The sequence below is a fragment of the Medicago sativa genome, chromosome 7, assembly GCF_051527215.1.
Source record: "Medicago sativa cultivar Bolivia chromosome 7, Bolivia_mono, whole genome shotgun sequence".
In the NCBI taxonomy this organism is placed as follows: Eukaryota; Viridiplantae; Streptophyta; class Magnoliopsida; order Fabales; family Fabaceae; genus Medicago; species Medicago sativa.
This window is the reverse complement of record NC_140755.1, coordinates 85,852,220-85,875,159: the sequence shown is the minus strand read 5'-3', so window position 1 is coordinate 85,875,159 and position 22,940 is coordinate 85,852,220. Positions and strand designations below refer to the sequence as shown.

The following is a 22,940-nucleotide window of genomic DNA, read 5'->3' as shown; positions in this document are numbered from 1 at the left end:
ATTTGTTGCGTATCTCTATCCACGTGGATTATGTTTCCTTGCATGGACAAGATTTCAGCTTCTTACTCATAAAAAACATGTTACTATTAAATAAATAAATAAAGCATGATGTATCAAAAAAAAAATGATGATATGGTTCTATTTTTTATTTTTTTAGGATGATATGGATCTTGTTTTTGATCTAGGGATGATATGGATCTTGTTAAAGGGTGGACTAGTACTCACCAAATTGATTTATAATCTTTCTTAAAAAAAATTGTAATTAATGCATATAAAGATATTAACCGATATTCACCTGATGATGTTGCTTTGATACCTTGAGTGTGCTGGTTTGAGACCTTAGTTTAAGATCAAAGTCTTCGATTTTCTTTGATGACAATTTCGGTGAGCTGATTTGACTTCTCTATGCTGCCCCCACAAGACAAATTTTGGAAAAGTGAATATTTTAAATAAATAAAAAAGAGAAATGACTATTTATTAAAAAATTGTATTAATGAATACTTTTCAACTATTTTCCAATAAGGTTTGAACTCTGATTGAAATTACAAAATCTCTGCCCATATCATCTTGTCCAATTGAGGGAACATGTGGCAATCTCCAAAATTAAACAAATGATTTTATTTGTTTTTAAATTTTTATCTACCATGTCTCTTTTAGATGTCATAATCAATATAAAAATCCAACCAAATATATAATGCTTTGCATCCTCCTCCCTTCTCATTCTAATATCCTTCCATCATCAACCACACAACAGCTGCCTTCCACTAACCATACACACATTTCTTCTCTTGGTTGTTTTGTGTTAAATCACTATATGCTGATGCTTAAAACTTTTTTTAAGGATCATACTTTGATGATGTTTGTTTTGTAAGCTTGTCGGTTGTGTAGTCTACATAAGTCCTTCTCAAGACAAAAACCATTGGTTTTGCCAAACCACTAGTCTCATCTTCCATTGGTGGATCTTGTTTTCATCTTTTCTTCTATTTTTTCCTAATATCAAATAACACCCTTTTGATATATAATCCTCTCCAATCACAATGTTTTACATCCTTATATCTTTTGTCTCCTTTGTTATGATCCTTTCAAAATCCTTTATAAATAAACCACTCTCATCAAATGGGACAAAACTTGTGTCAAATGGTTTTTGTGGAAAGCTTTTAAGTTTCCTAGCTTCTAGGCTCAAAACAAGAACTAGTTTTCTGGCTTTTAGTTTTTCTCAATTTTCTCTTGACATGCAATTACAAAACAAGAGTTTGGCATCAAAATTTGAGCATGGAGAAAAAGATGAAGAGAAAGCTTCTCTCTTGGATTTGCATGATTTACCATTGGATTGTATTCTTGAAAAACTTTCACCTAGTGAATTACGCAATGTGGCACAAGTGTGCAAATCTCTTAGGGAAAGATGTAGAAGTGATTATTTATGGGAGAAACATATGAAGATGAAATGGGGCAAAGTTTTAGGTGATTCTGCTTATAGACAATGGAAATGTTATGTAGCTTCCAAAAGCATAGAGAAGAATTCAAATCAACACAAAAATCAGAAAACAATACTTGCTTTCCTTCATGGTTTTCTTCCTTTCTTTTGGATTAAATCAAAATCAGAAAAACACATAAAGTCAAGGCCAGATGACTCAATTGCTGCTCTTTATCTTTCTCTTGAGAATGGAAATTTTTGGTTCCCTGCCCAAGTTTATAACCGTGAGGTAAATACTGGTTGCATGCAGATTTTGGTAGTAATTATTTTCATAATTGATCCCTGATTTAAAAATTAGTATTAATTAATATTTTGTCTTGTAATTAAGGGATTTTGTTAAGTATAATTGTTTGACATTTTAAGTACATTTTCAGAATGGTCATGCTGGATTCATGCTCTCATGTTATGATGCTGAACTTTGCTATGACTCTAGAACAGATGCCTTTCAAGCAAGGTATGTGCAAAAGTTGACTCATTCAATATTGTTGAGTTTAGGTGCCAAACAACTTGTCTTTTTACCTGTCCTATTGTACTTTTGGTTTAATTCTGAAGTTATAATAACCTATGAAATACTAAAGGATACCAGACACGACACCGAAACTAACACGTAGACACTAATAATAATTTAAGAAAATGAAAATAATTGAATATAACCACATGTGTTAGTGTCATGTGCCAGTGTCAGACACCAGAATGATTTTGGTCTGAAGTGTCGTGCTACATAGTTTATAACTAAACTTTCAATAGTTTAACATTTTATAGGAATTTTTTTTTTTTCAAACTCTAAACATGAAGTTCATTCATGTTTTTTCTGACAGGTACTCACCTCATGGGAGATGGACAACTGAGGAAAACATAAAATGGGAAAGGCTAAGAGTGCCACCTATTGACTCTTCTTCACATGTTCTTCATATCTCTGACTGCTTAGATGACTTAAGGCCTGGAGATCATGTTGAAATTCAGTGGAGAAGAAACAAGGAGTTCCCTTATGGTATGTCTCATCCTAGTTGTTGTGCAATATCTAAAAACTCATGATTGCTACATGTAACCTCTTCTAAATAGTCGCATAAATGCTTATGTCAGTAGATAAATAAAGGTCGGTCTTGACAGACCTAGAATATTAACTATTATCAATGTTTGTGATAGATTGGACTGATATATATATTATATAACTCATTCTTAAACTTTTTGTCAAGAACAAATATTAATATCAATTTTGTCATGATATGCTTGATTATCATCATGCACTAATTTTTAAAAATGTTTTGTTATAGGTTGGTGGTATAGTGTCATTGGTCATTTGGAAACATGTCAAGGTGATGGGAACCATTGCCAATGTCACAATAAAGGTAAGAATATCCACTAGCATACATTTTAATTATTTTGTTTTTCGCCCCTTAAATTATGTTGTCACTTTATTGTATCTATGATGATTAAATCAATAATGTTGGTGACAGATCCAGTGATTTTGGAGTTCACACAATACACAGCTGGCTCAAGATGGAGACAAACAATGATAAACAGAAAAAATCATAGAGAACAAGGAAATGAAATAGAAGGTTTTTATGGGGGAATCAGAAAGTTGCATAGCAAGGAGGAGATTACAAAGTGGAAGAAACTTTGGCCAACAAAAAATGTTGAATAGCATGATTAAATAACTTTAGAACTTTGTAAATAAACTTGTCTACATTCCAAAAATGTGAATGTAAAGGCATGAAGGAATAGTTTTTGTCAAAGAATGATGTCACTCATTCCTAACTATAGGTCTAAATTGAAAAATTTACATTTGGATGAATTTTTCAGTTTTTATGTAAAGTGTACCATTGTATAAGCAATAGGGTATATGTTACTGTATTTTCTTTTTGTCTACTAGCTTTTGCTAGTTTTTTCTTATGCAAGATTTCTTTTAGAGAAAAAGTTTCTTGTTAATTTGCATACAAGACAATTCTAAGTGGTGAGGGAAATTGGCTATTCAGTTCACACTTGTGCTTATAAATTAAAATCATCATCACCTTTTAATCTAATATATAGGGCCAAGATATTACTGTCTTGTTAGGCTGAACAAACAAAACAATGCTTTGAAAACTTCACCAGAAAAAAAACAATGCATGAAAATATGAATTTGCATCCTCTTATATTAGAATTTAACATAAGAGATTATGTTAAAGATCTCACTATTAAAATTGATTGAATCTCACACAAATGAAAGTGAATTTTAATACTAAGGTCACCAAAATAAATTCCTTATGTTGAATTATATATAATATGAGATGGTCCAAATCTTGAAACACTGAAATATGACTATGGACCTAAGATGACCAATTTGAATGCTAGAACTCGATCTAGTCAAATCTCCATTGTTGAATATAAATCCCAATGAATGGGAGAATAATACTCATGGTCGTTGTTAGATATAATTAAACAGTTGAGATTAGACTAGACCACCTATAGGCTATAGAGAACCTGAGTTTCAAGTTTTTGTTAACTATGAACGCTAATCATTGTGCCAATAATGTGCCTCAAAATTTGTCTCTTATTGAACATACAATAATCAATCTTTAAAAATGATTCCACTTGATTCACGAATAGATAAATTTGATACGACCTTCTGAACTCTTTATGGATTCATACATATGAACTTCATAATGTTTTCTGGGTTCTTCATATGAACTTCAGAATGTTTCTTCTAGGTTCCTGCCTTTTTGACAGTTGTTCTCTATATTGAACATTCTGATGTTCAACATTTTGAACCTTATGAAGGTTGTCATTTATTTGTTTTGACAATCAAGATGATTCTTTCTTTGAAGTCTAAAAGAATATTCTTTCTTTGCATTTAGTTCATCATTGCTTGTAACAGATGACTTTAAATATTCTTGTTGATCCATGAAGTAATCCTTGATTATTTTTGGAAATGTTCTGGTTCATGTTCATGAATATTCTGAAGTCTGTTCATACGAACATTCTGAACTTCTTATCTTTAGAAGCTTTGGAAGTGTGACACTTTGAGTAGGTTCTGAGAATCTTCATAACTTCTATGCATATTTCCTTTTATCTTGTTTTCCCATGGTGGATCTTCAAATCATAAAATACAAAACTCAATGTGACTTTTGCCACATAACTTCAAGCACATTCTTCTGTAGCTTGTGATGCAAGTTCTTCCATCATGATTCTTGAGCTATGAATCTTCATGGAGATTATTGTTGTTTCAACTCATGATATATTCATTCTTTCATTTATTGAGTAGATATAATGCACTTAATGATGTGAATAGCTTCTAGTTTATCCACTTATGTGATCCATGTTCTTTTAACAAAAACTCAAGGGCAACCATCAGTAGATCACTGTTCATAAAACTTATCATTCAGTCCACAAGGTTTGTTATTATTAAAATATTCATCAAAAAAAAATTTACTTCAACATATTTTCCCTTAAAACATTTCCTTTTTATGACAACAATTTCTTTTCTTCCGAAAATACAAAAATGGATTTTGGAGTGGAAATTGCGACAATTTTTTTTCACATTGCATTCACATCACAAGTACCGACTCAATCACATAGAGGTTTATGCATTTGGATTGTTCATTTCCCTTCAATTTCCATGTAAGGTAATTTTTTTATGACTTTACTTATTGAGTTTATATTAGTTATTGGAATAGTTTATGTTGAAAATAATTATTGTTTAGTCATAAACCTAGCTAGGAGAGCTATAAATCACAAAAGGCGTGGTGAAAAGCAAACACAAAAGGAAGCCCAGTTAGAATAAATAAACATGACAAGAAATTCTGGCGACTATAAATAAATCTATAACTCCCCATATCATCACAGTCACAGTATTGTATTTTCATCCAAACCAAGCCAAGCCAAGCCGTCGTTCATCATCATTACAAACAGAAACAGGTACGATAAGCTGCTTTTCTTTATCAAGTATCTCTATCTCTCTTCTACTCTCCAACCGATACTTAATTAAGGAATTATGTTGTAGCATTATTCATGAGATTTTCGTTTATTTTTTTTTTAAATTTAGGGTTTGATTTCGATTTGTAATTAGGGATTTATGATGTGGTTGGGTAATTCAGTGCGGGTTTATAAGTGTCGTCTGGATTCGATTAATTTTTTTTTTTTTGAATCGGAAGAAATTCTGCCTTCTGCTCCTTTTATGAGTGGGAGGCCCATCCCGTCATGTGCTGGTACCAGTAGATCTGTTGGGGCTTCTGGCCCTCGGCCGCCCATATGATGTTGTCCCTCTCTTTGGTCTGTCTCTTGCTGGGGAGTTGGTTTTTGTGCTCTTGAGGTTGCCCCTCTCTTGTACTCTCCGGCTCTTATTACAAGAAACAATTGATTTTTTAAGTTATAGTTTTTTATAATAAGAACCGGGGAGTATTTACTATATATTATATATTTTAATAACTGTGTTCGTTATTGCTTGCAGTGGCAATGAAGAGGTGTAAAAAGCTTAAGAGTGAGTTGCCTGCAACGAAGCTCGAGAGTGAGTTGCCTGATTGTATTATATCTTATATCTTTTCCAAGTTAGCTTTGAAGGATTTGGTGAAAACTAGTGCATTGTCCAAACGATGGATTCATGAATGGGGATCAAGGATGGACCTCAACTTTGATCTCCATACCATGTTTGACTATAACACAATTCAAGACTTACCAAAAAGCCTTCCACTTTTTCAAAGGTTTCACTTTCAATCTGAATTTGCCACCAGATTGGATCAATTTATGCTCCATTATAAAGGTCCCATCATCCGTTCAATCCGAGTCAAATTTCCATTAGTAAAATCTCAACACGGAGATGCCATTAATAAGGCCATTAATAGATTGATCTCCAAAGGAATTGCTAAGGGTGTCAAACGAATTGAACTTCTCTTGTCATCTGATTCTGTTTTGCCATACATATTTCCCCCATACATATTTCCCCCTACTCTCTTATCTGGCAATGATTCTCTCACGTATCTGCACCTACAAAACTGCAGCATTGCAAAACTTCTTGGATTCAATAATTTGAGAACTCTTGTGTTGCATCTAATTTATGTGACACCGAAACTGCTTCAGAGTCTGTGCTCCAATTGCAACCATCTTGTAGACTTGACCTTTGATGATTGTCAATTCTCTTCTGACCTTATAATAAACAGTTCAACATTGCTTCGTTTGAACATTGTTAACTGTAAGGTTTACCTTCCACATTGTCTAACTATCATTGCATCAAATCTCTCATCCTTCGAATATTCTTATAATGATGATTATCTAGTACACCCAATCAACATTCAAGCTCATATGTTATCCAAGTTTAGCTTTAGAGGTCGTGAATTTTTTAAACCTGTTGAGTTTTCTGGATTGAAAAACGTAACAACAATTGTATTGGATGGACTAGATGAAAATCTATCCACGTACATCTTGCCTTATTTGTTTTCCGAATGGCTCCAACTTGAAGACGTCACCTTTAAGAACTGCCCGCACATGAGTTCAATAGAAATTACCAGTCCAAAGTTGCGTCATTTGAAAATAATTGACTGTGGTTGGGCGGATCACTCTCCTTCTGAGATAGCTATTGATGCATTCAATCTCTCATCCTTTGAATATAGTGCTCACATCCCGAGGATAATTTCTATTACGGCTCCTAAGTTATTGAAGGTTTTCTGGAATGCAGCTCCGGGAAGGAAAACACCACACCTCCTTGATCCGATTGCAAGATTATCACATATTGAGAATTTAGCTATGATCATACTCACTTCACAGGTGAGTCACCCAAAACCCATGTTTATTGTTTGTATATAGGTTGCCAATCTCGGAATAGTGCATTGCAGCACTGCCTATGTTTCTTTTAATTAATTTGATCAGTAGTTGCTTTTAATTCACTTTAAATATTACTATTGTACACAGATAGAGGAATTAACAAAGGTCTTGGTTCGATTTCAAAATCTTAGACAATTGGAGTTACTTATTGAGGGAGGGTATGATCCTAGTAAGGACTATTTTTGGATTTTAGATATTGCAATGGCTTCTCAGCATCTCCAAAAACTTTCTCTAACAGTAAGTTATTCAAACTCTATTTTTTTGGTTGTTCATTTTTTTTTAACATGAATGGAACTAGAAGTTTATTTTCTTAATTTAATAGTTACAATGTGTTTGTCTGCATGTATCAAGAAATTTATAAATTAGAAGCTTATTTTATATTTTCTGCAATTTTGCATGTATGAAGAAATTTTTAAACTTTCCCTCAAAAAAAAAAAAAAAAAAGAAATTTTTAAACTAAAAACTAATTTTATATTAGAAAATAATAGACAATTTTGCAGATAGATTCACATCAAATGATTTATAATGATCTTGATTGATAACTTAATAAATGATTATTGTAATCTTTTTATTTACTTTCTTAAATTAATTGTTAAATTTATACGTGTATATTTCAGTAAGTGTATATCTCAGTAAGCATAATTCAGTTTGAGACAATGTATTGTAATTTCTTGGTAAGCATAATCTAGTCATTAGGCTACTTGACCATTTTTTTTTTTTTTTTGTGTATACTAAAATAGAAATATAAAATTTAACTCAATTAGTAACTCCTGTATCGTTCATTGCAAAGAAGTAAAATAGATTTGTACTTTCACTTTTTGAATTATAAAGTGAATTGTACAAGTCTTGAATGTGTATTTGAATTGTATAAGTCTTGAATGTGTATTGTGTAACATAGGTGGGAATATATTACAACTTATTGAAATCTGTATGATTAATTTCAACACAATTATTCTTTTGAAAAAAATAAATTAAGACTCTGATGGTAAAAATAGTGGATAACTGATAAGCTAACGGTTAATTTATGATGGCTGACGACTAGTAGCTTATAGCTAAAAACCGGTGGTTGATGACTCATAACTGATTGAAGTGTTTTGTTAAATGTAAAATGAAAGGACATTCTGAATTCATAATAAAGTTAGTTTAATATTTAAATATTTACAATTTATTAAATTAATCTATACTATATATAAAGAAAATAAGGGATTTTGGACTGACTTTTTTGTTATTCCAGTTATACCCTTAAACAAATATTTCTATAATAATGTTATATTGTTGTTGTAATTAAAAAAGATAAGAATTTCGGTTACATTTGTTATATTATTGTTGTCGTTGAAAACGATAAAAATGGTTTGTTGAGTTTGTTACATTTGAAAGTCACAAATATAGCAAGATTGTAACATTGTTATATAATGCCTAATGAAATTGTAAAATTTTCATATATGTAATATTATGATCGTTATTTTTCAATTTTCAGATTAGAAATCAACATCTGGAACATTCACGTACGGTTGGATTTAAGAGGCAAAAAAGAGAATATACGGGGTTTTCTCATAACGATTTGAAATATGTGGAATTTTGTGGTTGTGTAGGCTCTATAGATGTTATTGAGTTAGCTAGTCACTTATTGAGGAGTGCAAATTCACTTAGAAAAATGACTTTCAGTTCTCGTGACGACAAAGCGTATATTGGAGCTGGTAGATGGACCAGAGACGCAAATGATCGTCGTAAAGACACTCTTTTCTGTGGTCATGGTGGTTGTTGTTGGTTTGGAGAGAATGTTATTTATGAGATGCTTAAAGATGAAGTAAATGAACAATGCCAACTTATAATTTTGTAGTGTTATTTTATCTATTTGTTTTTGGTAATAAATCCATTTATAAAAACTTTGTATAATTTACTTTATTTATGAATTACAATATTAACTATCCATTTGGGCGTTTTTATTTTTATTCGTTGTAGTATTAGACATGTAGTTATTGTAGGGCTATATATTCTCTCGTCATTGAAAGATACGCGGTTCCAAGCTAATATCGGATAAAATATGGATTTTGGTTATAGTTTTCCTTGTGATGGTCTGGGACGAGGTGGTACTTGTGATATTTCGGCTTGGGACACAATTTATTTGGCCGTCTTTAGGATGTTAAATACCAAAATAGTGATTTTATATCCCTTTTCTAAGATATGTTTTAAAAGCGTGGCTTGCTACACTAACTTGGAGCAGACACAACGTTAGAATGCTCTTATGTCTACAAGCGTTTTTGTAGATTTACACCTCCGTTTACAAGTTTTCTTAAGGTTGCATTTAGCATGCACAAGTTGCTTTGCATACAGTCTTGTAGTGAGATGATAATGCACGAAGGTGGTGCAAGCAATAAGGAAATTTGAGCATAGTTTTAAAATTCGGCTTGACTCAGACGGTTGAATCGGGAACCAGTGGGTAGGCCAGTTCGAGCAGGCCATTGTATCAGTTGTGTAATCCGCTTGCCTAGAACCAGTCAAAACTGGTGACTCGGCCGAGTTTTGGGTTGGATCAGTTCATTTTATTTTAATTATTTTTAAGCAAAGCGATGTGGTTTTGGCCTTCGTCGTTAAAAAATAAAAAATAAAGAAATTAGAATTAGAAAGGTCAGATAATTCAGAAAGGGGTAGAAAGAAACTCCCTTCATGACTCCCTTTGCTTGGCTTTCAGCCACATAGAGAAGAGAAGTTGAAAAGTCCAAACCCTGACCACCATCCTCCACCCTCCATGCCGTCGCCGTCGCCGCCCTCTACTCTCCACGCCGTCGCTCATCCACGTCATCTCCATCCCTACAACGGTAACGTGAAATTCCCTTTTTTCCTGATTCTTCTTCTTTCCTTCTTAGCTATTACTAATTGATTTCTTGTTTAGTTCTTATTTTGATTTATTTATTTTCATTATTTAATCTGTTGTTGGTTCACACTTTCATGTTTGTATGATCATATGATCAATCATATACTTGTATATGTTGTTGTAACAATCAGCTTAAATAATCGATAATTTGAAAGGGTTATCATGTATATGTTGTTGTAACAATCAGATTAAATAATCTGCTTTCATGTTTGTATAATCATATGATCGATCATAAAAATTATTTATATTGATACAAAACTCTTTGTTGTGTGTTAGGTTTTTTCACAAATCATAAATTCATTGGCAAACCACTCAGTAGTACCAACATTGAAGAATCAAGGGGATTGCAAAGTTTCTCTTTTAGATTTACCTGATGAACTTGTGGATTGCATCCTCAAGTGTCTTTCACCACAAGATTTGTTTAGGGTAGCACAAGTGTGTACTCGTTTGAGGAATATTAGTAGAAAGGATCATCTGTGGGAGAAACATGTGGAACGAAAATGGAGCAGGTTGCTAGGTAATGATGCTTACCATGAATGGGAGTATCATACAACAAAATATAAGGAACTATTAGTGGATCAGAATTTGAGTGGATCATTAGGTACTATTAGTGGTGGTTCTTCATTTGAACGTGTTCATTCTTATTTGAGAAGCAATAGATCCATGACTGATTTGATTAAAAATCATTTAAAAATGGCTCTATATATTTTTCTTGAGACCGGCCGCTTCTGGTTTCCTGCTCAAGTTTATAAGGTATGATCAACAATAACTACTATTATGTAATTTTATTGTTATATACTATAGTCTAAGTATTTTTTGTGTCTATACTTCTTTTATTCTTTGATTTAAAATCAGTTTAATCATATAGAACTTTTCATGCAGGCTACACTGTTAACATTATACTGTTATGATGCCATTGTTAGTTATGATTCTAAAACAAACACCTTTCAATCAAGGTACAATTCACTCCCTTATAATAAATTTAATATGAAACATAAATTTAATCAACATGCCACAATATACTTTTGTTGTAATTGTATTTCAAATGCTATCAATTTTATAGGACTCCATATGGCAAAAGGCGATTGATTGAGAGAGATATTCCCTGGGATATGTTGAGAATGCCACCACCAAAGACTTATTTAGTGGATTATTATGAGCATAACCATCTGAATAATTTGAAACCAGGAGATTATATCGAGATTCAAAAGAGAGGAAGAAGAACATTCCCTATTTTTGGTAACAAAGATCCACTTTATCATATATACTCTTATCCAATTTCATTGTGTATAAAAAATGGTAATCATATAGCTAATTTATTTATTTATTTTTGAATGAGTTATATATAGATTGGGCGCATGCTGTAGTTTGCCATTTGGAGTCATGTGACCAGGATGTTAATCATTGCTCATGCATAGATAGTGGTAATGTTTCATAAATAGATATCCAACTATTTTTTATGTCATTTTTGTTCCTTTCTTGTTTTCTTTGAAATGCAAGGCTATTGAAAATTTACAATTTTTGTTGTCAGACATTTTGATTATGGGGTTTTCCAGATGCAACTTCTACGTGGAGTATTCAATGAGTAAATCAATGAAACATAGAGAAGCATATAGAGAATTCAACTTTCTCAATGGAATCAGAAAACTTGATGAGGAGGAGATTGAAAAGTGGAACAAAGTCATTTTGACTAGAAATAATAGGTTTGCGCCTATTGAATGAGTTGACTATGCTATTTATTACAATTTCAATTTGGTCTTAAATACATTAATTTCTTTCAAAGGAGGATGGGAAAAAACATGTTCAAACAATTGAGCAGAACTGTGCATGATGTGAGACAAATGTAACTTGTTTAATAGTAATGTTGTAATTTTATTTCTTGATTTAAAATATTATGGATGTGTGCTACATAGTCAAATGCTAGTATTTGACATGATCTTATTCAATCCAACTATGGGATGGTTGTGGATAAATTAACCAAGGTGGGTGAGATTGAAATTGGATGGTTATACTCTTTGTAGTGGCGAGGGTTGGTACGTCATCATCCATCTCAGAGATTTTTCAGTGCTATTATTGAAGTTGTTCTTACTCCAGCATTTTTATCATTCAATGTTCACCCACGATATTTCAAGTATATATCCTGCAAAAAGAGTGATGGGTATGACAAGATCCATTAGGGTCAATGTCCTTATAGTGATGCACAAATAACCTAGTAAATATCTTGCTCATCATCTCCTCCAACAGTGTTATTTTCTTCGATCTTTTCATGTTTACCAAGCATATTAGTGATAGTTATATATGATGTGAGCAATGAAAGACCCATGAATGAAGCAACTTGACGATAAACTCTTGGAAGGGTGCATGAAAGTGCAATGATGTAGTCCATGCACAGATGCACTTGTCAAATAAAACCTGGTCAAACAACTGTTTGTCACAAATGACTTCCTAAAGGACAAATTTGTTTGATCGGGGCATTTTGTACATAAGTGTGAAATTTGAGGGGATATTTGCTTATAGGTGCAATGTTACCATTAAAAAATTCAGATATTTTTTTCATAAAAATGGAAAAAGTTAAAGCAATTACCCACATGACATGCCATTATCTTTTAGATCATGTGGTAGTGTCACATAGACGGTTAACTACCATACCATGTTGACTAACAGAGGGGAAAATCAATAAGCATTTAACAATTTTAAATTTTTTTTTTGCCTTTTGTCTAATTTGAGAGAGGTATTTCCAAGAATTTACAATTTTGGTTTTTTTTTTTTTTTTTTTGTGTGGGGCTATTTACTCAATCTTAAGGCATAGGTCTCAACTATACTTAATGCTATTCACAAGGTTATATAGTAATTAAGACCGCTAACAATTGGTGTGACTTAGTTTCATAAGTCTTATCTCATTAAGGAGAAAATAAAAAAGGATTTTGTTAACAAGTGCTCCTGGGGCATTCTTTAAGCATGCTAAATAAAGTAATTATTCTTTTAAAATTTAAAAGTTTTCAATTTCCAATGCATTGATTACACAAACTTTTATAAAAAATTACTATTTAAGGTCCTTAACCAGTACCCCGGGGCACTGGTTAACATTTCCCAACAAAAAAAAAGTACTTTTAGAGAATAGGAGCTCAAATAAGCTTTATCTCTCTTCACAAGTCCTACACTTTTTTAATATTAAAACATTAAAATGTAATGATATATAATTATAAATGAGACTTATTTAATAATTTTGTAGAGATATTGAATTGGAGGGATAAAATATTTATTAAGTATTATCATAAAAAAAAAATTAATAATAAGAGTTATGTGTACACGTGAGATCCATTTAAGTATAAAAACATATAGTTCTCCATCGTGAATGCTTCAAGGGTATTATATTTTAAGTCAAATTCATATGTGATCTTTTAAGTTAGATGTTTGTAACAAGTTAGTCTTGTAAGTTATTACAATTTTACTGATTGAAAAAATATTCCACGTAAAGACTACAAAATGTTTTTTATTGCCAATTCAATTGAAAGATATTTGGTATAAGCGGATTAATCTTTTAAAAATATTATACTTAGAATCCATTTAGAGTGTGTTCTTTTTAAGGTCTCAAGTACGACTCTTCTGCTCTCAATTTTGATGGATTAGTCAGTACTTTAATTGACCCCTCACAAATGGACGGTGAAAATTATTTGGTTCGGATACCAAGTTATAAAAAAATTACAAGGAGAAGAGAACAAGACCACAAACTTTGATTATTAAAATTAGTTTTATGTTTTTACTAAAACACATTATATGACAAGTTTCTTTTCAATTATTTTTTAGGTATAATTAGTATATGATTAGGACAGAACTTAAAATTGAAGCACTCATCCGGTATTTTTTTATTTCTTTTTAAGTTTTAGTTAATTTGAATACTAAATAACAAAGATACTTTGTTATCGAAAAAAAAAAAAAAAAGATACTATATATCTAAAGTTTGATTAACTAGGTAAAAATTGATGTTCTTGATCCAATATTTGCAACCTGAAAGTATTAGATAGAATGAGAAAATCAACTTCAAAAATACATAACTTCGAAACGAGAAAAATAATAATGCAATATATTAAACAAAATAAGAAATTGTACCTGATTTCCTATTTCTTGAAGTGTACTAACTTCTTGTGCAGTAAATAATTAGCCAAGGAAATATATTGATTTCACTAGATGTTATTTTTTTCGATGGAAGTTACAACTTTTGAAGTGGGAAGAAAAGATTCAATAGACCATTAGATTGTGAGGGTTGCTATCTTAGACATACTACATACACAACTATTGTTGGATAATGTAGAAGCTAAGATGACCACCACACAACTTAACCCATTATTTGAATCTTTTCTCCCCCTTCAGAAATTATAACTCCCTTGTAGAACCCAATGAAGCATCTGCAATGGAGTGAGGGAGCAAAAGAAATACATTTGGTGGAGAAAGATGGAAGAAAAGCAAGAGAGAAAAGGAGAGAGATGTATAACATGACAAAGAAACAAAGTTTGATAAACCTATTTATTTTGAAAAGATTCTTTATGAAACCATTTTTCTATGCAAAGCTTAATTACAATGCCTAAAATGTTGATAATGAGTTCAATTGATTTGGAAAGTTGGTGTAAAATCACTGTCACTCATATTATTACTAGTAACATTTTCATAAATTTAGGTAGATAGATAGATAGATAAATGTTGATAACTGATGTAGATGTAGAAGTTTTTTTTTTTTTTTACTTTTCATTTTTTGTCATTTTCTAATTTCTAGTATACATTATTACTAAGATAAAACATTGGTTAACCTCACTTTTAGGTAAGCTTGCTCCACCATCCATGTTTTGCATAAGGTTAATGACTATAGTGTATAATATGGTTTTGTATTAACCTAACCCTTTTGGGTTTGGTCAATACACTTGTTGTAGGTTGGACTATTCGGCCCAACCTAAGGTTAATAGGCTATTGGACTATTCGGGTTGTAGGTTGGGATAAAAAAGTATGTTAAATATGAGCTTTAAGGTATCCCTTTGAAACCCTAATTTGACTATTTCCTTTCCCCCTTCTTTTTATGCATACTCTTATAACTTATGTTGTTGATTGAGGAAAAAAACTCAGTGGCCGCCAAGATATCCAAAAATTTAACAAATTTTTCAAATCTTAATTTCACTATCATATCTCAACCTCTATCTTCCTCTCAACCTCTCACATACTCTTTTTTTTTTTTTTTAATATCAAAATCGACAACCGTTCAAATCGTCTTCCCTAAATAAATAAACCATTCAAATCGTCTCTATGTTTCCCTCCATTTGATCTATTTGGGGATCTGAGAAATTTCTTCCCTTTATCGGTAAAATAAAAGTGATTTTGAGATTTATATTTGTTGAAAAAATGTTGAGTTATGTCCTCTTGATATCAAATACAATAGGTATAAATGATTCTTTTTCCTTTTAGATTTCACATAACACTTATCTTGTTCCTTTTAAGGCTGACTGACATTAATTGTGACAATTTTTGTATGTATAGGAGATCAACCCAACTGCATGTTATAAGGATAGATTAAGATTCGAGTTGAAACAAAGTTTTTTTAATTAAAAAAAAAAAGGTATGAATGCCTCCTCTACTTTTCTACATATGAGCTTTTTATAAAAATTCAAGAATATTGGGTCCTCTCGAATGTGATATTTTAATTTAGTTAGCATATGCATGCCTTTAATTTTCTTTGACTTGTAGATAAGTTTATAGTCGTAACTAATTTTTCTTTTCTGGGAAAATGTACTCTTAGTCATTAATCGGATTTCTATTACACAACTAAATGACACATGATAGGGTAGTAGAGGAATGCATTGGTGACATTAGGTAGAACAAGAAAACATGCTAACATAAGGTAGAATAACCATTACCCACTTTCTTAGGCATGCCTTTGGAGAACCTATCACCAGGAACAAACATAGCAAACCTTAGATGAGAAATATCTTCCCACTAGGTTGAGGAGCCCGAAGGTCTCCCTCCTAGATAGCCAAGAAAGGATCCCCTATCGTACATAGCCCAAATAGTATCTCTCCAAAAAGTCTCACTATTAGAAGCAATCTTATTACACCTCTTATAAAAAAAAGTCAAATTAACAAGATGGAGATTCCGCAACCTGTGACCCCTCTCTCTTTTAGGATCTTACTACCCCCTTTGGAATCTCCCTTAACAGTATGGCCCTGCACCCCAACATGCGCCTTCTTAAAAGGGAGATAAATAATTAGGATTGAGTTCAAGACCAAATTGATCATAACAACTATACCACCTAGGCTAAGAAACCTATTAAACCATGACCATTACTAAAGGTGAGACACAGAGAGGCCTGAGTCACCAATATGAAACCTCAAAAAAAAAAATATATCAAATAGTCCACCTTCTTGATAGACATAATCATCCCCTCTGCCACCAAGAGAAAGAAGAATGGAGAAAGGGCATCAAGTTGTTTGAGACCTCTTTGAATGTTGATCTCTTGAGTAGGGCTACCGTTAACAAAGACCAATATTTTTTTTCGAAGAAGACGCAAGTGCGCATCCAATCACAACATTTTGCGTCAAAGCCGAACCTCCTCAACATGTAGTCCACGAAGTCCCAATTCACAAAGTCGTAGGCCTTGTCAAAATTCATTTTATAAATCACGAGCCTTTCGACTTCCTAGCCAGATGAACAATTTCATTGACCACCACCCCATCCACAAGCTGACAATCTTTGATGAAAATAGACTGATTTGTGGAAGTGATTTTGTCCATCACAGAAGTTAGCCTTTACATGAAAACCTTCTCCACCAACTTATAGAGGAACCTCCGGATAGAAATAGGGTGGAACTCCTCTAGACTCCACAGGGACTTTACATTTGATATAAGAGTCACAAAGTAATAAGAGAAATTATGGGGAATTGTGGCATTAGCATTGAACTGCTGAAATATAATATCTTTATAACTGTGTATATGAATTAAATTCGGAATATAACTAGTGTGCAATCAAAAGTAGCAAAGGTAGTTTGGATATCAGTAATTCATATTCATGTCTTTGCACTCCTAATTTTGCTTAAAAGAACCTTGCAAGGTAGCGGGAATTTTAAGAAAAATTATAGTCCACTCTGACCAATTTGTGTCCTAATCACTTTTTTAAGAAGCTAAGTCGGTCCACTGAAATTGGCATCAGGCATAAATCGATCATGGGATCTTGAGAGGAGCACACTTTAAGGTCACAAGCCAACACTGCTAGAACAAACCAAGTGGATTACAATTTTGCATTTGTGTCTTAATCGTATTATACTTTGTTATTTTATGGTTTAAGAAATTGTAAATATTAATTGTTCAAATCTCCTTTAAATTTTTGTTATTCTCCCTCATTCTTGTGGTGAAAGGCATGCATTAAACATACATGCCTTTATCTAATTATAAAGAAAAACATATGCAGTCTAAAGAAGAACAATGTAGAAACAACACTAAGTGTAGATGACGATTCTTTCTTTCCCTATTTTGACTTTGTGTGATGTGAAAGCAGTGAAATCCTTTCAACCTCTTGGATTCTTTAGATTCTACAAAACACAATGTCATATAAGAAGAACTCAGTACCCAAACTAGAAAATCAAGAAGACAAAAAGCTCCCTCTCTTGGATTTGCCCAATGCGATTTTGGATTGCATTCTCGAGCGCCTCTCACCACGAGATTTATGCATGGTAGCACAAGTATGTACTGTTTTGAGAATAAGGAGTAGACAAGATTATTTATGGGAGAAATTTGTCAAGCAGAAATGGAGTAGGGTTGTTGGCGACGTTGCTCACCAAGAGTGGCAATATCATAAAACAAAGATGACAAACGCAGGAAATTTATTCTTGCAACTCAATCTGAGTGGATCATGTGGAACTTTTAGCGTCTGGCCGTTTCTTGGAAATTTCTCATACTTGGAAAGCTATCAGCCAGTGATTAATTTGATTAAAAATTGTTCAAAAAAGGCTTTGTTTATCTGTCTTGAGACAGGCCGTTTCTGGTTTCCTGCTCAACTTTATACAGTAAGACTAATTAATTCTTAATTTCCCAACTTTAGGGTTTATATAATTTCTATCCCTTACTTTTACCTTTAGTTTTGATCATTTGTAACTTTGATTCCAGAGCTATAGGTCTCTGATTTTCTCTAGAGCAGATACTTTTCGAGCAAGGTACAAACTATACTACTTCTGTTTTTTTGTGGTGGCCGGGTTCAAACCCCGGGCCTTGCATATATTATGCAGTGTCTATATCAACTGAGTTAAGCTCAGGAGGACGTACATACTACTACTTCAATAAAGTAGATATGGAACTGATTTACTAACGTAAATAACGTGTTTTTGACTTTACAGGTCTCCAATGACCGGGTGGCTTAAACTAACTCAAGGAATATCATGTGGAATAGAGTGAGAATGCCACCACTTGAGACATTTGCAATCGGTTATAAAAAGTTCACATGTCTCGATGATTTAAAACCTGGAGACTATATTGAGATACAAACAAGAATGAATAAAACACAACCTTATGGTAAGTAATAAACTTTCAATGAGCCTTTCATTTATATTATGAATATTTACCTTCAAAATCTGTATCACTCTATCTTGATTGTTTTTGTCTACAAATTTACAATGAGTAACACATATTTATTATTTCTTCTAGACAATTGATATAGTTTTATTTTGGTGAGTTATATAGGGTGGTCGTTTGCTGTAGTTGACCATATGGAATCATGTGACAAGGATGTGAATCATTGTCATTGTCAATATAATGGTGAGATTCACTTAATATATAAATGTTTATTTTTGTTGTTTTTTTCTTCATAAATTTGGAGGTGAAAATATGGTACAATGTTTATAGATATTTATATTGTTTGACAGACACATTGGTGGTGGAATTCATGAACTTACCTCAAAATACGATGATGTTGAGAAGAGTGAGGCTGAACAAAAACAATTATAAGGAACAATATAGCTCTGAAGTTTATTATTGAGATTATTTTAAGAGAACATATAATAAATTATGTAAGAATTGAACTATAATTATGCTCTTTTTTTGGGCTAAGACCTCTTAATTGTGATTTGTGAAATTGTGAGGCTGATGTTATAAAGTTGGCTAAACGGCACTTTTCGCCCCTTAAGTTTCAAAATGTTGCTATTTTGGCCCCCTATTAAATAAAATGGCAATTTTGGCCCCTTTCGCCCCAAAATTCCTAAGAAAACGCCACGTGTCCCAAAACAGGGGCCATAATCGCAACTTTTTGAGAAGATAAGGGGTCAAAAGATCATATTTCCCTTATGTTAGGGGGTCAAAAGAGCATATTTCCCTAAACATGAGGGGTCACTTTTGCTATTTTTTTTTAATAGGGGACCAAAATCGCAACATTTTAAAACTTAGGGGGCGAAAAGTGCAGTTTAGCCTATAAAGTTTGATGAGTATATGAAAGGGTGTTTGTTAATATGGTAAGATTACACTTTTGAAATAACTTTTGAAATAACTTTTATTTCTAGCCGTATATCAATAATTGGTTAATAAAAATGTTCTTTTCCTATCTTTCTATTAAAAAACAGCTTTCCAAATGCCGTATATGATGGGTTGCTCAGTTTCCTTAGCTTTATTGTTGGCATACCATTCCTTGTTCTTAACTTAAGCAACTATTTACTAAATAAACAATAAGAAACAAACAAACGTAACGGTATGTTCAAGGTAGATCCCATTTCCATGCCTTTCCACCGGTTTTGAAAATTGTTTATTTCATTTTTTGTTGAATATTTATTTTAATAGACACAAAAAATGTCTATTACTTAATCATGAAGGATCCAAACAAATTTCATTTATATATATATATGTGTGTGTGCGCGCGCGCGCGCGCTTTGAAAAACATTTGTTTTCACTAATAGGAACATTCTTTGTGTAGCTACTAGCTAGTTACCTTTTTTCCCTCTAGTAATTTTGGCTGTGTGGTGAAAGCTGCAAGATTATTTCAAACTCTATTTAATTTCTTTTAAGGTTTCAATTAACCATAATGACACAAGAGAAGAATTCGATACAAAAATTAGAGAAACAAGAGGATTGTAAGGTTTCTCTCTTGGATTTGCCTGGGTGGACTTTAGATTGCATTCTTGAGCACCTTTCACCATTAGATTTATGCAAGGTAGCACAAGTGTGTTCTTGTTTGAGGAATAGAAGCAAAAATGATTATTTATGGGAGAAACAAGTCAATCAAAGATGGGGTAAGTTGCTTGGTGATATAGCTTACCATGAGTGGCAATGGCATACAACAAAAATGGTTAATGAAGAAATTTTATTGTTACATCAAAATCAGAGTGGATCATGTGGTACTTTTAGTGGTGTTTGGCCATCTTTACGCCTTCATTCTTATTTGGAAAATTTTAGAGACATGATTAGTATGCTTAGAAATTGTCCAAAAATGACTTTGTTTATCGCCCTTGAGACTGGTCAATTCTGGTTTCCTGCTCAAGTTTATAAGGTAAGATCAATCAAATTTTAATACCTATTATTTAATTTTGCTATGGTATATAGGAGTCCTAATATACATATTGCATTAACATTATACGTTTAACAATTTGTAAGGGGATATAAGGTTGGTTTGGTCTGGTGGATGACATGGATGAGTCAATAATAGAAATGCTAAGAAAATTGATGGTTTGATTCTCACTTTTTTTGTGGTGATCAGGGTTCGAATTTCAAATTTTACATATATTATGCATTGTCCCTACCAACTGAGTTAAGCTCGTGAGGACATTTGATTCCCACTTTTAACACGATGCTAACAATTACTAACAATACTATTAACTTCGGATGTCTAGAAGAAGGAAAAAAAAAATTGACAATAATTTTTATGCATAACGTTGTTTGCAGAAAGCATTAAGTTGTTATGATGCCCTTATTAGCTATGACTCAAGAAGTGACACCTTCAAAGCAAGGTACAATTTACTCAATCATTATCTTTATTTATTAATTTTATTACGTCTGCAACAAATTAACCTAATTTTTTCCCGCTCATTTGCTTTATTAGGTCTGCAATTATTTAACCTAACAAATTCGATCTAAAAAAATGCATTGCACACCAATTTCATTCATATCCTCTTGCCATTTTTTTTGTTGAACAAAATATTTTCTACCATATCAATGATCTTACGGGTTAAAGATTATTTATTGGTCTCTATTATAGTCGAGAAAACCCGTGCGACGCACGGGTCAAAAGTCTAGTAAATAATTAATGTGCTTATTCTCTAATTATGCTTTGATAACACATACAATAACTACGTATTGTTGTACTTCTATATTATATATATATATATATATATATATATATATATATATATATATATATATGTGTGTGATCTCTATTGTACAGGAGTCCAAGTAATGGTTGGAAAATTAGACGAGATGTTGAGTGGGATATGTTGAGAATACCACCACCTCAGACTTTTTTATGTGACTATTATAAACCTAATTATATCAATAATTTGAAACCCGGAGATTATGTTGAGATTCAGAAGAGAAGGCGCAAAGAATATCCTTATGGTAACTAACAAATTTTTAATGTATCTTATCTTATAATTCAAATATAAAGGTGTACCTTTTAATTTTATAATTGTATATAATTAATCTTTCTGTGAATGAGCTATATAGATTGGTGGTTTGCTATAATTGGTCATTTGGAGTCATGTGATGAAGATATGAATCATTGTCATTGCCAATATAGTGGTAAGATTCACCATATAAATGCTTAACTTTGTTAATCTTCAAACAAATTTTTTTGGTTTAAAAAAATATAAAAATTGTTGACAGAAACATTAGTAGTGGAGCTCATCCTATACGCCCTCGGGAGTCGATGGAGAAGATCGATGTTGAACAGAAATTTGTACGAAGAACAAGGTTCAAGGATTTGTTGGTTTGGTGGAATTAGAAAACTTAACGAGGAAGAGATTGAAAAGTGGAACAACATCTTGTTATCTAGGCAAGATCCTCCACAGTATTGGATGTAATCAATATGAATCCTCCACTTTGAAAATGAATATTGTATAAAGGGGTGAAACTCAAATAGATTCCACGAATAAATGAATGAATTTTAGAGTGAGTGTTTAAACGTAGATGTTTCTAGCACCCCTCTTACAAATTTGGTTTCTTAATTTATTTTGTGATTTTACTTTGATTCCATAACTATTTTATATGTTGATTTGATCTCTTTACTTTTTATTGGTTATATTAGTCATTCCCGTTAGTGTTTAGAAGAAACAAACATTAAGTACAGCTTATGTTTCCCTAAAAAAATATTAAGTACAGCCTATGTGTCAATTAGGGTTGGTAAATAGGATTTATGATCCATCAATATAAAAATGTTGTCTAACTTTGAGTTTTCTCACAAAACAACATTTCATTCTTCTTCTAAAAGTTACGTAGTTTATCTCTATTACGTAGTTTATCTCTATTATAGTATTGAAAACTAACATGAGATGAGAAAGTGACAGTGTCTGTTAAATGGAGAAGACCCTAACTCAATTTAGGGATGAGATTCTTTGTATTTGAATTCTCAAAATAAGTTTAATCCAAAAAAAATAAGTTTACATCAAAAAAAAAAATAAGTTTAATCCAAATTTTTACCATTCAATCCTCTTTTAGTAACTTTTCTTATATATAATTGTCCACTTGGAAGTCGGTCTAATCCTACGTGAAAAAAATTATATGACCTACTGCGGACTCAAGGATTAGTTTCTATTAATGTTGATTTTTAATTTTGATAAAAATCTATTAG

At 32.2% G+C, this 22,940-nt stretch overlaps 4 protein-coding genes across 6 annotated transcripts; all 4 read left to right on the top strand.

Moving 5' to 3' along the window:
* Positions 1 to 719: 719 nt before the first annotated feature.
* On the top strand, positions 720 to 3,232 carry LOC146909610 (F-box protein At2g26850-like). Its single transcript, XM_085725938.1, has 5 exons — positions 720 to 1,703; positions 1,849 to 1,928; positions 2,293 to 2,465; positions 2,749 to 2,823; positions 2,932 to 3,232. Exons 1-5 carry the CDS (start codon positions 1,038 to 1,040, stop codon positions 3,117 to 3,119), a joined length of 1,182 nt encoding a protein of 393 aa, XP_085582064.1. The 5' UTR covers positions 720 to 1,037; the 3' UTR covers positions 3,120 to 3,232.
* Positions 3,233 to 5,295: 2,063 nt separating this feature from the next.
* On the top strand, positions 5,296 to 9,202 carry LOC146909609 (uncharacterized). 3 transcript variants are annotated; one of them, XM_085722438.1, is made up of 4 exons: positions 5,296 to 5,371; positions 5,904 to 7,213; positions 7,358 to 7,507; positions 8,748 to 9,202. In XM_085722438.1, exons 2-4 carry the CDS (start codon positions 5,909 to 5,911, stop codon positions 9,108 to 9,110), a joined length of 1,818 nt encoding a protein of 605 aa, XP_085578564.1. In that variant the 5' UTR covers positions 5,296 to 5,371; positions 5,904 to 5,908; the 3' UTR covers positions 9,111 to 9,202. The 3 variants fall into 3 exon arrangements, with proteins under 3 accessions (XP_085578564.1, XP_085578565.1, XP_085578566.1); XM_085722439.1 differs by having other exon boundaries at positions 5,296 to 5,725; XM_085722440.1 differs by having other exon boundaries at positions 5,296 to 5,765.
* Positions 9,203 to 10,663: 1,461 nt separating this feature from the next.
* On the top strand, positions 10,664 to 12,035 carry LOC146909608 (F-box protein At2g26850-like). The gene is made up of 5 exons (XM_085722443.1): positions 10,664 to 10,898; positions 11,028 to 11,101; positions 11,209 to 11,384; positions 11,495 to 11,569; positions 11,677 to 12,035. The coding sequence occupies exons 1-5, from the start codon at positions 10,809 to 10,811 to the stop codon at positions 11,865 to 11,867; spliced, it is 606 nt and encodes a 201-aa protein (XP_085578569.1). The 5' UTR covers positions 10,664 to 10,808; the 3' UTR covers positions 11,868 to 12,035.
* A 7,742-nt stretch (positions 12,036 to 19,777) lies between these two features.
* LOC146909607 (F-box protein At2g26850-like) lies at positions 19,778 to 22,278 on the top strand. The gene is made up of 5 exons (XM_085722442.1): positions 19,778 to 20,648; positions 21,041 to 21,105; positions 21,540 to 21,709; positions 21,818 to 21,892; positions 21,977 to 22,278. The coding sequence occupies exons 1-5, from the start codon at positions 20,184 to 20,186 to the stop codon at positions 22,171 to 22,173; spliced, it is 972 nt and encodes a 323-aa protein (XP_085578568.1). The 5' UTR covers positions 19,778 to 20,183; the 3' UTR covers positions 22,174 to 22,278.
* The last annotated feature ends 662 nt before the right edge of the window (positions 22,279 to 22,940 follow it).

Excerpts from the sequence above, each read along its gene's own strand:
- LOC146909610 (XM_085725938.1), top strand. The coding sequence starts at position 1,038 with ATGTTTTACATCCTTATATCTTTTGTCTCCTTTGTTATGATCCTTTCA. Across the intron at positions 1,704-1,848 it reads CCCAAGTTTATAACCGTGAG|AATGGTCATGCTGGATTCAT; the intron begins GTAAATACTGGT and ends GTACATTTTCAG. Across the intron at positions 2,466-2,748 it reads AAACAAGGAGTTCCCTTATG|GTTGGTGGTATAGTGTCATT; the intron begins GTATGTCTCATC and ends GTTTTGTTATAG.
- LOC146909609 (XM_085722438.1), top strand. The coding sequence starts at position 5,909 with ATGAAGAGGTGTAAAAAGCTTAAGAGTGAGTTGCCTGCAACGAAGCTC. Across the intron at positions 7,214-7,357 it reads TGATCATACTCACTTCACAG|ATAGAGGAATTAACAAAGGT; the intron begins GTGAGTCACCCA and ends TATTGTACACAG. Across the intron at positions 7,508-8,747 it reads TCCAAAAACTTTCTCTAACA|ATTAGAAATCAACATCTGGA; the intron begins GTAAGTTATTCA and ends TTCAATTTTCAG.
- LOC146909608 (XM_085722443.1), top strand. The coding sequence starts at position 10,809 with ATGACTGATTTGATTAAAAATCATTTAAAAATGGCTCTATATATTTTT. Across the intron at positions 11,102-11,208 it reads ACAAACACCTTTCAATCAAG|GACTCCATATGGCAAAAGGC; the intron begins GTACAATTCACT and ends TCAATTTTATAG. Across the intron at positions 11,570-11,676 it reads TTGCTCATGCATAGATAGTG|ACATTTTGATTATGGGGTTT; the intron begins GTAATGTTTCAT and ends TTTTGTTGTCAG.
- LOC146909607 (XM_085722442.1), top strand. The coding sequence starts at position 20,184 with ATGACACAAGAGAAGAATTCGATACAAAAATTAGAGAAACAAGAGGAT. Across the intron at positions 21,106-21,539 it reads AGTGACACCTTCAAAGCAAG|GAGTCCAAGTAATGGTTGGA; the intron begins GTACAATTTACT and ends TCTATTGTACAG. Across the intron at positions 21,893-21,976 it reads TTGTCATTGCCAATATAGTG|AAACATTAGTAGTGGAGCTC; the intron begins GTAAGATTCACC and ends AATTGTTGACAG.